We start from the raw sequence: 15,167 nt of genomic DNA, 5'->3' as shown, positions 1-15,167 counted from the left end.
GGTGATCGGTACTCCTTTCAGAGCACAAATCATTTCCCTATCGGCGCTGCCAGCATCCGATAGCGAGCGCGACGCAAATCTCCTTTGCCCAGTCAGAGCACTGAGATTGTATACTGCGCGCTCCGCCTCTTTCAGACGCTCTGAGCAGCTTTTCGTTTCGTTCGGAGGGCACACCAAAGGTTTCGCCGCCTCGAAACAGACACTGTCTAGATGGATAGTGGACGCTATTGCTGCCGCGTTCGCGTCAAAAGACCTACCATGCCCGTTAGGCATTAGGGCTCACTCCACTAGAGGCATGGCCTCCTCGTGGGCATGGTCCAGCGGGATTTCAATTCACGACATATGTGTGGCAGCGGGCTGGGCTTCCCCCTCCACCTTTGTCAGATTTTACAATCTGGAAGTGCCCGCCCTGCAGGCAAAACTACTAGCGGTTTAACAAGCTACAGCTCCCCTGGTGAGCTGCACTGATGGGACACATTCCACACAGACCGGCACCACCGCTCTGTCTGTCCCTTCCCACTATGTGCTTATGTATTACACACACACTGGCCCGCACTCTTGCCGGCCAAATATTATTTTGATTACTCAAAAAAATATTTATTACTCACAAGGACTCCCCCGGGTCCCCCCAACCCCGGGGCTCATGCAGTGGATGCTTGGCGCGCACGGCGTTGACAATGGGTTCCCGTAGCGTAAGCTAGCTTACATAATACGAGAGAACCTCTCGTAAGAGAACGAACCGGTTACTTAACGTAACCTCGGTTCTCTCTAGAAGAGGGAGCAGTATTGCGTAGCCGGCCGTGCTTCAGCGCCACGCAGCGATTTTCAGCTTCATTCAATGAAAACCAGGGTTCCAGCCTACAAACTTACACTTATATGCACTCTAGCCACGCCCATTCTGGCGGGCTTTGATACAGTGACGGCGCGGGCGCCTGTCATTGGATGCAAGTTCACTCAAGTTCGTCTATAGGCTGCAGCAGTTGCCGCAGAGTAACCAATGAGCTCGCTAGATAGCCCGCTCAAGGTATGCAGATGCTGCACTGCGTTGACAATGGATACAAAATTAAGGATAATTTTTTGGCTTCAATATCTCAGAAAAGATGAATCTTTCCCGTAGCGTAAGCTAGCTTACGCAATACTCGTTCCCTCTTCTAGAGAGAACCGAGGTTACATTAAGTAACCGATTCGTTACCTTGACATTGCCTAATTGACAATCATGATTCACCATGTACTGAAGCCATGTACTGGAGATTTATGTAATTTCTTCTGATAATCATGGCAATTCCCACCACAATGTCATTTCCAGCACATCTCAAATTATGTATTATGTTTAATGGAATTCTGTGCTGAAAATGACGCTGATGGAAATTAAATATTTACGATATATACGATTTTGAAAGAAAAACAATTATAAATTGACAGACTTCTTTGTCTTGCTAAAGCTAACTTCACTAATATTTTATGTATCTTAAATACATACAACTGAATAGTTTCATACTTTTCACCTAATTTGGCATTAATAAATTGAAGTGAGACCCAATAAAAAAATTCTGCCTACAGGTGATATTTAACTTGATTTTTATTTGATTTCTTCAAACATCACTTGTTTCATAATTCATTTCAAGCATTATCTTCACTGACACTTTTGTTGACTTGCTTTAGGAACACTAACTATTGAAAAAAAAAATTATTAGGGGCAAAAATGTTTAGTGAGGTGGAAAATACAGCGCAACTTTAGGACAAAATAAATTTTATAAAAATGGTTAGAAATCATTTTCACACATTTTCACATTTTGAGATGGTTGCTTTTATTGTTTATTTCACTATTTGTTTAGAATATCATAGTTTTAAACATGTAAAAATTAGTATTTTTAGAAGGGATTTTCATAGATTAACATTTAAAAACTGGGTCTGGTACAAGGCTAAAAAATCTATAAAAAAAAAAGTTATTTGAATATTAATTAATATTAATTATTAAAAAGTTTCCAATTCAGTTTAAATAAGACCCTCATATACCACAAAGAAAAAAGTTTAAATCTGTTTGTTTAATAAAAATGTGCCGTAACACCTAATGAATCCAAAATAATTATAATTACAAATTACAAACTATAACTTGAATGAAAGCTACTTAAGAGTATCAGGTGACGTTTATACTGCAATTATCTGACTTGGAATAGAACATTTAATGAACAACGAATACACCAAAACCAGAATAGTAGAATGAAGTGCTATAACCAACAATTTTCACAAATAGTAATACAATTCTGCTTGTGGATACCTTGTTTATATACAAAAATGCTTCAAACAAAACTTTGAGTATCTTCTAGAGGTTTGATGTCACTGACCTGTCAAACTTTGGTAAATCCAGGGACTAGCTCTTCCTTAATGAGTTTTATTGTATGAGCTGTTACCTAGTTATAACGACTTTATTTACAGCCAGACTGTTCAGACGTATCAATCACAACGTCCAAATATGTATCTAATGGTTTAACCATGTTACCAAGACTTACCTTCCAGGACACCTGCAAAAGGATATGGAAATTATTGTCTGCTAAAATTACTCTATGCTTTCTGAATTTCTGAACTGCCCCCCAGTGGCTGAAGTAAAATATATGCACACTTTCGCAAGCAAGACACAAAGTCAGAGTTTGGTCAGTTTTAACAACCTGATTTCCCCTGGGATCGGTTTTGTGTTTACACAAGTCCAACCATCTTGTAACTAATGTGGCATTATGACTAAATTGGTGTGCAGTCTGGCTGCACAACCAAAATCAAAGTAGCCCTCTACCTAATCTGGCCTGGTGGGATATTTCAGTTAAATATGTAAGCTTACTAGCATGAGAGAATCATATTACTTTTATTATTGAAACATCCTTGTACAGTAAATTACTGCCAGAGTTCATTGACTGAATTGTTAAATGATACATTCATCGACTCAAAGAAGGAAAACAGTCTATCATAGCCTGGATGGATGTGAGCTGATTTGAAAATGTAGAGCAAACAGAACAATTCTTACCCAAGAGGCTTCTCCATACGACTGCCTAGCGAACCCACCACCTCTCCCAATGTATAGAAGGCCTGGCCCAGGAAATCCTGCAGTGAAAGAGATTAAGAATATGAGGAAAGGGAATATGTGGCATTTTCCACAATGGGAATATGAAAGGTCCCTATTCCAAGTTGTTTCACTGTCTAGCATGATCTACTGTATTTATAGTGTGTATGAGGTGATCACTTGATCAGGGTGTGTATATATATATATATATATATATATATATATATATATATATATATATATATATATATATGGGTGTTTCTGCAACTACAGGCACTTTTGACTATCCCAATTTAAAAAAATCAACCTCTATGAATTTCAATTTTAACCATCACGGTCTGTAATACATATAAAAATGTACACAAAATAGAATGTAGTCGTTAAGATTTTTATCTGGAACATGTTTATTTTTTGTGTTTTTCGGTCATCTTCTTAAAAAGTGTCCTTACCATAGCGTTACAATAACATTCATTTTATACATTTTTCTTTAGTAATTTCTATTAAAAAATTAATATATTTAAATAGCTTTTTCAAATTTGATGCAGTTTTGTAAATACTGATATAAAAAAATTATATACAAAATAGGGAATTTCATGTTTTTTCTATGCCATGTAAAAAATTACAGTAACCTTAGATGTCAATTGTTTCCATACACACAAAAGATAACATATTTAACTTTTTATGACAGATGTTGCAATTTCAATGTGTTAATCATCTCAGCTTAAGTGTAAAAAATGTTTTTTGCAAATGAAAATGTGAAAAAATGAAAATAGAGCAGTGCTGCTTGGTAATGACATCTTGTTGTCGGTAAGGACACAATGTTAAACTGCCACGAAATCAAAAACAGGCTACTGTAGAGAACAACAGTAAAAGAACCAGAAAACAAAAGGTATTGCATGTGTAAAAGATAGTAGCAGTTTTGCAGTAAATAATATTTTAATTAACTCTTACTCTTTTAACTGCTTCAAAAATATTGTCTCCTAAAGTTGATGTTGCACGAACATTAATAATATACTAAACTAACACAAACCCATAACACTAACCGCATCTCACCATAACATTACATTTTTGTACCATACCCAAATATTTCTCATTTCAGACTGAGAAGTAATCTCAACATTTAGGCTTTTGGTACATGTACAGGTAACTAATTAAAACGAGAACAGAGTTCCTTCCAAACTGAGTCGGTAAGCTTCATGTGTCTTGATGTCACTGGTTGTGGTTCTGGCACAAGCCCAACAACATTCTTATGAGTGTACCAGATCACATCATCCTTCATTGGCCAAAAAAACCTATTGGCTCCAACCCTGTGCATTGTTTTGACGAAAGCACAACTTTGAGTATCAACATCTTGGATGATGCCTGGATATGGGGTCATTGTCATACACAATTACACACCATTTACCAATCAGCCCCTCGTTTACATCAGAAATGTTTTTTATCGCATTGACTTCCTGGAATGACGGATGATGCTGATGGAGGACTCCTGTGGAAGGCTCAGATGCACAAGCAAAGGTGACGCACTGTGGGCTGAAGCAGGTGCATGGATCTGGGTTTCTGCAGAAGCAGCTCAGCACTCTCCACATGATTTGCCCAGAGACTGATGTGTGGATCTGAAAAATATAGTATTTTGGATACTTGGTAGAATACACTTTGCTGGAATAGCCTGTCCGCCATGAACTGTGCATTTTCACACAGTTTACAGAGACATGTTTCCCTGTCTTTGAATGATGGATGTACAACCCAAAATGGTTTTCTCTTGCAAAATTCAGTGTAGGAGATTTTGATGTTTGGGTTCTCTGCTTTGAACTTTAGGTGTAGATTCTTAAGTGAATCAGAGAGTAGGCGCTTCTGCATTTTCAGTTGCTTCCTAGTTATTGTATCCCATTTACTTGTGGTGGCCCTGCTGTTGTCATCCCTTTCAAGAAAATGTGCCAATGTTATTTCATCTGCATTGGTGATCACATTTGATTGTTGTTTCCTGTGATATTCCAGAGAGTTTGGCCTCTTTTGATTGGCTCTCATCATCTTTTGTGAAAACCCAAACTCTTGGTGTGCATATTTCCCGAGCCGATATTTCTTAATGATCTTTCCTGCAATCACTTTTGAAAGGATCTGCTTCTCCTTGGGGTTGGTCAGTGACTTGTTACCCTCTTTTAGCTCTGACATAATGACATTATGAAACAGTAAGACCCGTTTAATTTGGTGCTGGGATGTGCGAATCTGGTGGCGAACTTTGGTTTGGGGTGAATCTGTTGGGGACAGTTTTTTTGAAAGCCTGAAACAACGCTTCCTGTATTTTTCAACTGAGACCACTGACTTCTTTAGCTTGTACTTTGCATCTCTGAGTTCACAGTACATCTTTGATTGACACTTTTTTTACTTTTTTACGCCCCCTCTTAAAAGCAGCTTCCACATTAGGTGAAGGTTCTAGTGGAGCAGCAAGTAAGTCCTCATCAGATGGGGATATTGGTGGTGTGTTTGTTGATACAAACTTATTTGAGGCATTCAGTACTTTTTGTTTTGCCCTCTAGTTTTGTTTATTTATCCTCCACTGACTTCTTTTCAGGTTTTTCTCTCTTTTTGTTAGCTGGGAGACAGTTTTTATCTGCCCACTTTCCTTTCTCTTTTTGTAGCGCTCTTTTTCCTTCTGCAGATAGTCTGCATATCTCTCTGGGTCTTTTTTCATTTCCTCTCTGCATTTTTTTGATCATATTGTTGATAAATTTTAGGGTTAAAAAATGGCATGTTTATATATATACTAATATATATACTAATATATACTTCAGTACTAATAATATACTGAATATTTGTAATTTAATATACAGTAAACCTTGAATTTGTCTCTACCATAACACAAGGTCTTTACCATAACACCTAAATTTGCTGCGGTAAAGACATGTTCATGAAATGATCATTTTTGCTAATATTTTAGCTAATTGGCAGTTAGCAAGGGCTACCACATTAGTTTTGACTCTTAGCATCTTAATATACATGAATTCAACAGTAAAATAAATTATTTTTTAAAATGTAGTTCAAAATACACAATTATTAAGCTGAATGGTAAGGACGCACAATAAATACTAGAGCAGAAAAGATGATGTTTACCTTATTTTTTTGGTATCTTGTGAGTGAGGTAGTGTGGTGGCCTAGTCTGTCAGCAATGTGCTCAAGAGATAATTTCTGTTTCCATACAAACTAGACTTGTTAGTGTTCGATAAAATTTCATAATAAAAGCTTTTTTTCATTGTTGCGGTAAGGACTCAAAAGTGTGGGACAGGCACATTTAGTTAAAGAAATCATAAAAATTATCAGTAAATAATACAAAGAATTTTAAGATGCTGTAAATGAATCTGTATATTAAACAATTCCATTTGAAATAATGTCAAATTGTAATTAAATTAGCTTATTTTATGTATCTCAACATTGAGACCACAGGTGTGGGACATTAACAAAAATGGTGTTTTGAGCAATAAATGCTTCATAATATTATATTTAATCACATTAATCAGTAATTATATTTTTTGTCAAGGTGTGTAATGGCACTGTGAATATATTTATAAAACATCAAATGACAAATTTTAACATAAATCTAAAATTTCACTGCTGGGATTTAAAAGTGCCCGTAGTTGCAGAAACACCCATCTATATATATATATATATATAAGTTTGGAATAATGTACAGATTTTGCTGTTTTGGAAGGAAATTGGTACTTGAATTCACCAAAGTGTCATTCAACTTTAACGACTAAGATTTGGAATGCATTTGGGAAAATTGGAAGATCTTGAGAATAGTAACTGGCAAAACAATGTCGGAATTGTTGGAATTCCTGAGAATGAAAAGGGCCAAGTTATGGTGAAATTCCTAGATGGGCATTTTTCTTGTTCCCAGACTTTGCGAATTCAACAATAGAGAAATGTGATTGATTTAAGGAATGCCAGGAACTCTTACAGCAATGGAAGTTTGCTTTTGCACTGATGATCACGGCCAAATTGAGAATAGATACGAAGGATGGCCGCAAAATATTTACATGCCCACAGCAAGCATTCAGAAAGTCAATGAAATGAGTAAATCATTGTGTGACGCTCACTTTGCAGCCGAGTGGGCCTGACTCACTGAACATTCACTTGACTGTCCGAGGAAATTGAGCACCTTCTTTAATTCAAGTTGAGCTGTCCTGCCTAGCGGCTGGAGTTTTTTTTGTGGAATAACACTCCTTCAAGAAACTTTTGCATTGACGGAGGGTCGCTTTTGCATTGAAGTTGCTGGCCAAGTTGAGAATAGATGCTAAGGATGGCCGCAAAGTATCTACTTGTCCCCAACAGGTGATGTCCTTCATAAAGTCAGTGGAATGAGTAAGTCATTGTGGGGAGCTAGCTTAGCAGCCTAGTGGACCTGACTCACAGAACATTCACCTGACTGTTCAAGGAAACTGGGCGCCTGTTTTGTTTCTTTTGTGTTGGGTCCGCCTCACGGCTGGAGTTTAATTTGTGGAATAACACTCCTTTGAATCAGTATGAGGGTAAATCTGGACATTCTTAGTGTTTATGCTTCCTATTTGCTGAAGTTGTTTTGTGGAGTATTTGTTGTAGGACATTGGAAGGATTAGGTAATCTGCAGCACTCATGAAGCCGGCTCACTGAACATTTATTGACTGTCCAAGGACACTGAACAGCTTTTTCATACCTTCAGGAAAGTATGAACATGAATCTACACGTTTTTGTGATTATTCTGCCTATTGGCAAGAGTTTGTTCTATAGATTGTCTTTTGCTGTGTAATTCTGTCTCACAAAATTTGTATAAAAGCACAGGACTTGGGCAATCCGACAGTTGTGGGGGCTCTCGTGGGCGTACATGGACTGTTTGAGTTTAGAGGGATGGATGCCGGTTGGCGCTGTCATGTGCAGGGTTAATGTGCACGTTTTTCTTTTTCTGTTTGTTTGGTTCTGAGGGGAAGTTGGGGGATTGCTTGTTGCTCTTATGTTGGAATGTGGTCTTTATAATTTGTTTTTGTCACACAGTATATTTTTTCTAATATGTCAAAATGTCAAATGTTAATATGAGTGGATTGTCACTCTCCACGTGAAATGTGAAGTGTTTGGGCCACCCCATAAAAAGAAGGAAGGTTATTTATTTTCTTAAACATAAGAAATATGACAGTGTTTCTTCAGGAAACGCATCTTTCCCCGCAAGAAGCTGAAAAATTTGGGAAGATATGGGGGTGGACATGTTTTCTTTAGTGCTAGCTCAAGTAAGAGCAGGGGTGTCATTACATTACAGTAAACATCTACAATTAAAAAGTCTCAAACAGAGTAAAGATACATTTGGAAGAGTCATTATTGTTTTAGCAGAAATTCAAAGGTTGATTTTGGCTAATATGTACGCACCTAACTCTGATGACCAGGGCTTTTTTATAGATCTTGAAGGGATGTTGCAAGCCGTTGGCACCCCTCATGATATAATATAGGGAGGAGACTTTAATCTATTGATGGACTCAGTCCTTGATCATAGTGAAGCATAAGTGTGTAAACCCCCTAGAGCAAATATGACGCTTCAGAGGATGTGTAAAAATCTTGGTCTTACAGATATTTGGAGACTTTTGAACCCATCTGGTAGGGACTATACATTCTTTTCATCAGTCCATAAGATATATTATAGAATAGATTTTTTTTAATCCCTCATTTCATCTATTGTTGATTGCTCAATTGGAAACATTTTAGTCTCAGATCACACCCTGGTGAGTTTTAAGGTGTTGCCACAAATGGAGTAAAAGAAATCATATATTTGGTGCTTTAATGTATCCCTTTTGCAAAATCCTGTTTTCCAACAAATGTTAAAGGCTGAAATCAATGTTTATATGGAGACCAACTGGCCTCAGTATCCTCTGTAGGCCTGGCTGGGAGGCACTTAAAGAGGTTCTTAAGGGCCGGCTCATACAGTGTGCCTCATTTACCCAAAATACCAAAGCATGAGAACTCATGGAGTTGGAAGGGAATATAGAGTAGTATTGTTTAAATTGAGTATGATATATATATATATATATATATATAGTGTGTGTGTTGGCTTTTTTAGTGTGTAATTTACTCATGTGTGACCACGGGGAGGTTTGTTGGGGCGGGGTTGAGGTTGTGGGTTTTAAATTTTGATTGTATGTATATACACTACCGGTCAAAAGTTTTGAAATACTTGATTTCATTGTAGGCTTTTGATCTTTTGATCTGATCGTATTCTTAAATGTTTAAAATTTGTTTTGTAGACAAAAACATAATTGTGCCACCATTCATTTAACTATAAAACTAAACTTTTATAAAAAAATATTTTTTTGAAATTGATGTCTTGGACCAAATAAAGAAAAGAAGCCAATAAGTGCCCAACATAGATGGGAACTCCTTTCAATAAAAAGCATTTGAAGATGCTAAAATATAACGGATTTTGTTTAGTCAAAAGATGATTTCTATGGTTCCATTTATGTTATTCCATAGTTTTGATGACATTAGTTTTTTTCTAAAATGTGAAAAAAAAAAAAATAATAATTATAATAAAGAATGAGTAAGTGTTTCAAAACTTTTGACCGGTAGTGTATGTTTTTGCTTTTCTTTATTATTGTAAGAATTAATAAAAAAAAATTATTACAACAACAAAAAAAGGATCTACAAAGCTGTTATTGCTGCACATGCAGGATTTTTTATGAGAACTCTTTGAAGTAGTTTAAGAAGTTCTGAATTTTTTTTCAAATTGTAATAGTAATTTTTCACGTTATTAATGTCCTGAATATACATTGTGATCAGTTGAATGTCACTTTGGTGAATCAAAGTACCAATTTTTTTCCATAAGAGCAAAATATGTACATTAATCCAAATGTTTGTCCGCCGGTGTATATACGGTTTGATTTATTTACAAATGTGGGTAGTTGACGGCACAGTTTTATGTCCATTTCTTAGAAGTTTTTAAGCATTTTTAATCAGTTTTTGCTTCACTTGCTCATTAAGTGGTCTCTTTTAATAAGTAAAACAGAAAAATGCTGCAAAATGAAGTGTGACATTTCAGACCCAGGGAATTGCAAAAATAAAGACATTTTTTCAAATTTTTTTGAAATCTCCACCACCACTGGTCAGATAAACAAGATAGTCCCACCCCAAACTCCTGCAATTGGTCAAGACAATGTCGCTGGTACAGGAGAACGTATATTAATGTCAAAGAATTACACACTTGACATCTTTAAAATGGTTTCAGATGAAGTATAACAGGTCATACTGGAGAAAAATTCCCCAAACTATATAATGTCAACTACCTACTGTATACAACATGTTGTAGTAAAATACACTTGTTGAACAGCACAAGAGTGAAGAGAAACTCAAAGGATGATCATTTTTTGTTTTCACAATATAATCAAAGTCAACTTTGTTCAAACAGCTCTCACACATGCTGAAAAGTTGCCACCGATTTGATAAATGATCTGAAATGAAGCTCACTATTTGGATTTGAAAAGCCATTCGAAAGTAAATTATGTTCTTGGCAAAGCTTTGAAGTTCCGCCGCACTGAACTCCACAAAAACACTTTTCTTGTGGGTAGGTGAGACTGCGTGTGATGAAGTCTGTGTGCTGAAAATGACAGATCTGAAATCATTGACTGTATTTTGTATAAATAAAAAATATGCATCAGTGGAATAAAAGTGCAGCAATGGAGAGTGAAAGATTAAAGGAAAGGAGACAAAAAAAGAGATCTAGTGGATGACCGGTAAGGATTTTTCAATGGCCAATAATGTTATCTAAAGAACAGGGTGACATATGGTCGATATAATGACAATAAATACAGTAGTGCTAAAAAGTATTTGGACACTTTTATACACTTAGAAAACATTATCTATGAATTATTTATGAAATGTATTACTTTCTTTGCATTAAATAACAAAATATCACAGCAAGTGTCACTTGAAAACAATGATGCTATACTTTTTCTAAGAACGGTCTTCACAAGTGAGCATCTATATGCCATTAAACTGTGTGATCCCATTTGCCAAAATGACTTTTAAACTGTTAAAGGTGCAATATGTGACAATTTTCATGTAATATTCATCTTTTTTTTTTCAATGTGTGAATGTGAACAGCTTGTAATGCAATTTAAAAAGCCCTTCCCGGACTTCCTAGGTTGCCTATTAAAGTCTGTAGACTGATTTTCATGCGAAGGGAGCGGTTCGCTTTTGCCGGGAATATCCAAAGGATGTGACGTTCATGCGTGCTCCCGCGAGCCTTGCCTTAGTGCTTCTCTTCTGCTATTCAACAGCGACAACAAACTGCAACACTAGGTAACATTATCTTAGAGATGGAATCTAGAAAACGTCTAGCTCCCAGCACAACACCGACTCCAACACAAACTCAAGAGTAAGCCAAAAAAGAAATGGATCTACTGAATCCCATCTGTCTAAGCGGGAACGTGATCATGGTGGAGCATAAACTAGAGTGAACATCGGCAGGGCATTTGTTTCCTGGAGGGACCTTCATTCGGTTTTGGGGATCAAATCTGACCCTAAATTGGCATTCTTCTTATTGGACAGGTAAACTTACATAACTGCAAAGCATGTGAAATATAGAGCCATAATGATTGATCTGTGTCATTTTAGCTAACTTGATCTTTCCTGCTAACGCTGATGAATTGCCAGCTACCTTGCTTCGTAACTTTCAAATAATTTCAACGATCTTCTCTTTATACTAAAAGTCAGATTAATGTCAAAGTTAATCTGTAATTATTAACACATAACACATTGAAGCTCCATTCATTAGTATCATGTAACTTGGTTATACATAAAATATATACATTCAATTATTATTAAAAAAATAGCGCATCGATATAATCAAAATGACTGAACTGTGTCAACATATTTATAATGTACAGACTATTTTATAAACCGCTACTGTCATCATCCACCAAATTTAGCTAACAGCTAAACAGCTAAAGCTGGCTAGCTAGCTAACACCGACATAGGCTATCATATAAATGCAGTCAATGTATCAGACAAAGAAAAGTAATTACTTATACAAACTACAGTCTCGCATAGTCAGAACTATATCCTCACTTTGTTTTAGCCATGTTCCAGCACTGGAGAGTCAAATATAATATACATTCTCAAAGTTTATATTAAAACAATCATAACTGTTTAATTTTAATTATGCTACCTCATCTGTCAGCATGATGCTAGTGAATCACGTTCAGTCTCTTACATTACGTAATTGTTTTGATCGATGCACGTGTCCCTATGGAGTGTGTGCACGAGCACGAGCAACAGGCAGCTGCTGCAGTTCACTTAACGGCCACAGGTGTCACTAATAACAAGGGATTCTGAATCTGTCATACTGCGCCTTTAATCTGATCACCTGATCACACTTTGGTCCTGTGAATACCTTGTTCCCAAAATGCTAGTTATTTTATTATAAGTAACGTAATCAATTACTGTTCCTGCAAAATGTTGACAGAAGCACTTCACTATCTGTCCACATTTCGACTGACCCAAAGCAGACTTCTTTCATCCTGACCTTGTATGCGCTCAAACCGTTAATCTTACATCTTTGTTCACACATATCATCAAACTGCACTTGTACGTTAATGTTATGACAGAGCTGATTTACTGATATTTCACAACAGGTCCTGTTCACACATGACCTCTAAATGGAAAAAAATTGCATTGTACAATTGTACAGAGCGGATATCTGAGTTACTGTAGACTTTGTCAGTTCGACACAGTCTGGCCATTCTCTGTTCACCTCTCTCATCAACATGTCGTTTCTGTCCGCAGAACTGATGCTTACTGGATGTTTTTTGTTTTTTGCCCCACTATGAGTAAAATCAGTCTAAGAGGACTGTTAGAAAATCATCCTTGTGATTATCAAATCAGCCAATCGTGTGGCAGCAGTGCATACAATCATGTAGATACAGGTCAGGTGCTTCAGTTAATGTTCACATCAACCATTAGAATGGGTAAAAATGTGATCATACTGATTTGGACCGTGGCATGACTGTTTTATTTTATTATTTTTTTATTTTTTTATTTAGAGAAACAGGGACAGCGTACAATAAACATTAACCTCAAGGGGAATGATGCATAGTACCAGGTTTTAGCTCAAGAGCTAATTTCCACCCGTAGTCCCTGGGCAGGCTGATGTTATAATAAAATACATAATACATCATACATACATGATGTTAGTGCCAGACGGGGTGGTTTGAGTCTCAGGCTTGTTAAAAAGCTATTGGAAATGGGTAATAAAACAGTAAGAGAAACAAAGCACCATAACAGCACCTAAGAGATAGACTACAACTTTAACATTTTAATATTACTGCAACTGAACTGGATTAACATTACCAGTTGTACAAACAACACAACAAATAGAACAAAACAAAAGCGCAAGTGCGTGACATGAGAGGTTTACCTTCTAGACACAACTCAAATAATACTCAAATTGAACAAAAGAATGAATGTAAGTGCTTTTATAAATTTAGAAGCTTCCTATTTCTTCACCATTAAACCTTCCAAAAATTGCCCCATTCACTTACATTGCAAGTGTTTCACTATAACCTCAATTACCTCGACCCACAAATGCTGTCGATTGAGCTTGTTTTGAACTCGGAATAAAGTTCCAATTATTACCAAAATGAATTTGTGGAATAATGCCATAGGAGAACCTTTTAAAGTGCCACACCTCTTTATCCAGCCATCCATCCATTTGCTATAGCCACTTGTCCTATGTAGGGCCGCAGGTATTGCTGGAGCCTATCCCAGCTGTCTCGAGCCGAAGGCAGGGAAACACCCTGGACAGAAGGCCAGTCCACCACAGGGCGACACAGACAGGCAAACACAGTCACACTCTCACTCACACCTACAGGCAATGTTACACCTCCTTATACTCTAGTTATTTAGGAAACCATGTTCTGGTGCCTCAAATAACCCAGAAACCAATGCACTGATTAAAAAAGCCTACAATGAAAAATCAAGAACACTTAAAAAACAAAAAACAGTTAGGTGTTCCACCTCTATTCAACAGTGCATCATGGGTTGTAGGAGCTCAGGATGTTATGTACTGTACCCCTAACATTATCTATTTAGGATAGATGAATGAATGGATGGATGGATCGTGGTTATTTGATCTAACTATGGCTATTTTAGATAACTGTGATTATAGGGTACTTCAAATTCCAATAACATTTAATGCCCGATTAAGGGAATTTTAAGCGAATACTGTATACACTCACTGAACACTTTATTAGGAACACCTGTGCACCTATTTATTCCTGTGATTATCTAATCAGTCGATCGAGTGGAAGAAGTGCAATACATAAAATCATGCAGATACGGGTCAGGAGCTTCAGTTAATATTCACATCATCCATCAGAATGGGGAAAAAATGTATCTCAGTGATTTTGACTGTGGCAGGCTTGTTGGTGCCAGATGGGCTGGTTTGAGTATTTCTGAGCTTTTCACACACAACAGTCTCTAGAATTAACTCCGAATGGTGCCAAAAACAAAAAACATTGAGTTCTGCAGACGGAAACACCTTGCTGATGAGAGAGGTCAATGGAGAATGGCCAGACTGATTAGAGCTGACTGAAAGGCTACTGTAACTCAGGTAACCACTATGAACAATTGTAGTGAGCAGAATAGCATCTCAGAATGCAAAACATGTCGAACCTTGAAGTGGATAGGTTACAACAGCAAAAGACCATATCGGGTTTCATATTTGTCAGCCAAGAACAGAAAGCTGAGGCTGTGGTGGGCATAGGCTCACCAAAAGAAGAAAAGCATAGCCTGGTCTGATAAATCTCGATTTCTGCTGAGGCACATAGATGATAGGGTCAGAATTTGGTGCCAACAGCATGAATCCATGGACCCAATCTGCCTTGTGTCAATAGTCCAGGCTGGTGGTGGTGGTGTGGGGAATGTTTTCTTGGCACATTTTGGGCCCGTTAATATCAATCATCACTTGAAAGCCACAGCCTATTTGAGTATTGTTGCTGAACATGTGCATACCTTCATGGCCACAATTTCTAATGGCTTCATCCAGCATGATAATGCACCATGTCACAAAACAAAGGTAATCTCAAACTGGTTTCATGAACATGACAAT

At 37.0% G+C, this 15,167-nt stretch overlaps 1 protein-coding gene across 1 annotated transcript in view; it reads right to left on the bottom strand.

The window, feature by feature from the left end:
* LOC127638672 (copine-8) overlaps nt 1-15,167 on the bottom strand; it is a 210,708-nt gene that overhangs the window by 113,706 nt on the left and 81,835 nt on the right. Inside the window, exon 6 of the mRNA XM_052120293.1 lies at nt 3,017-3,093. Coding sequence (XP_051976253.1) covers nt 3,017-3,093 — 77 coding nt within the window. The remainder of the gene's footprint in view (nt 1-3,016; nt 3,094-15,167) is intronic.

The sequence above is a fragment of the Xyrauchen texanus genome, chromosome 47 (assembly GCF_025860055.1).
Source record: "Xyrauchen texanus isolate HMW12.3.18 chromosome 47, RBS_HiC_50CHRs, whole genome shotgun sequence".
In the NCBI taxonomy this organism is placed as follows: Eukaryota; Metazoa; Chordata; class Actinopteri; order Cypriniformes; family Catostomidae; genus Xyrauchen; species Xyrauchen texanus.
Note: the sequence above shows the minus strand (reverse complement) of the source record. Positions and strands in the feature narration are given on the sequence as shown.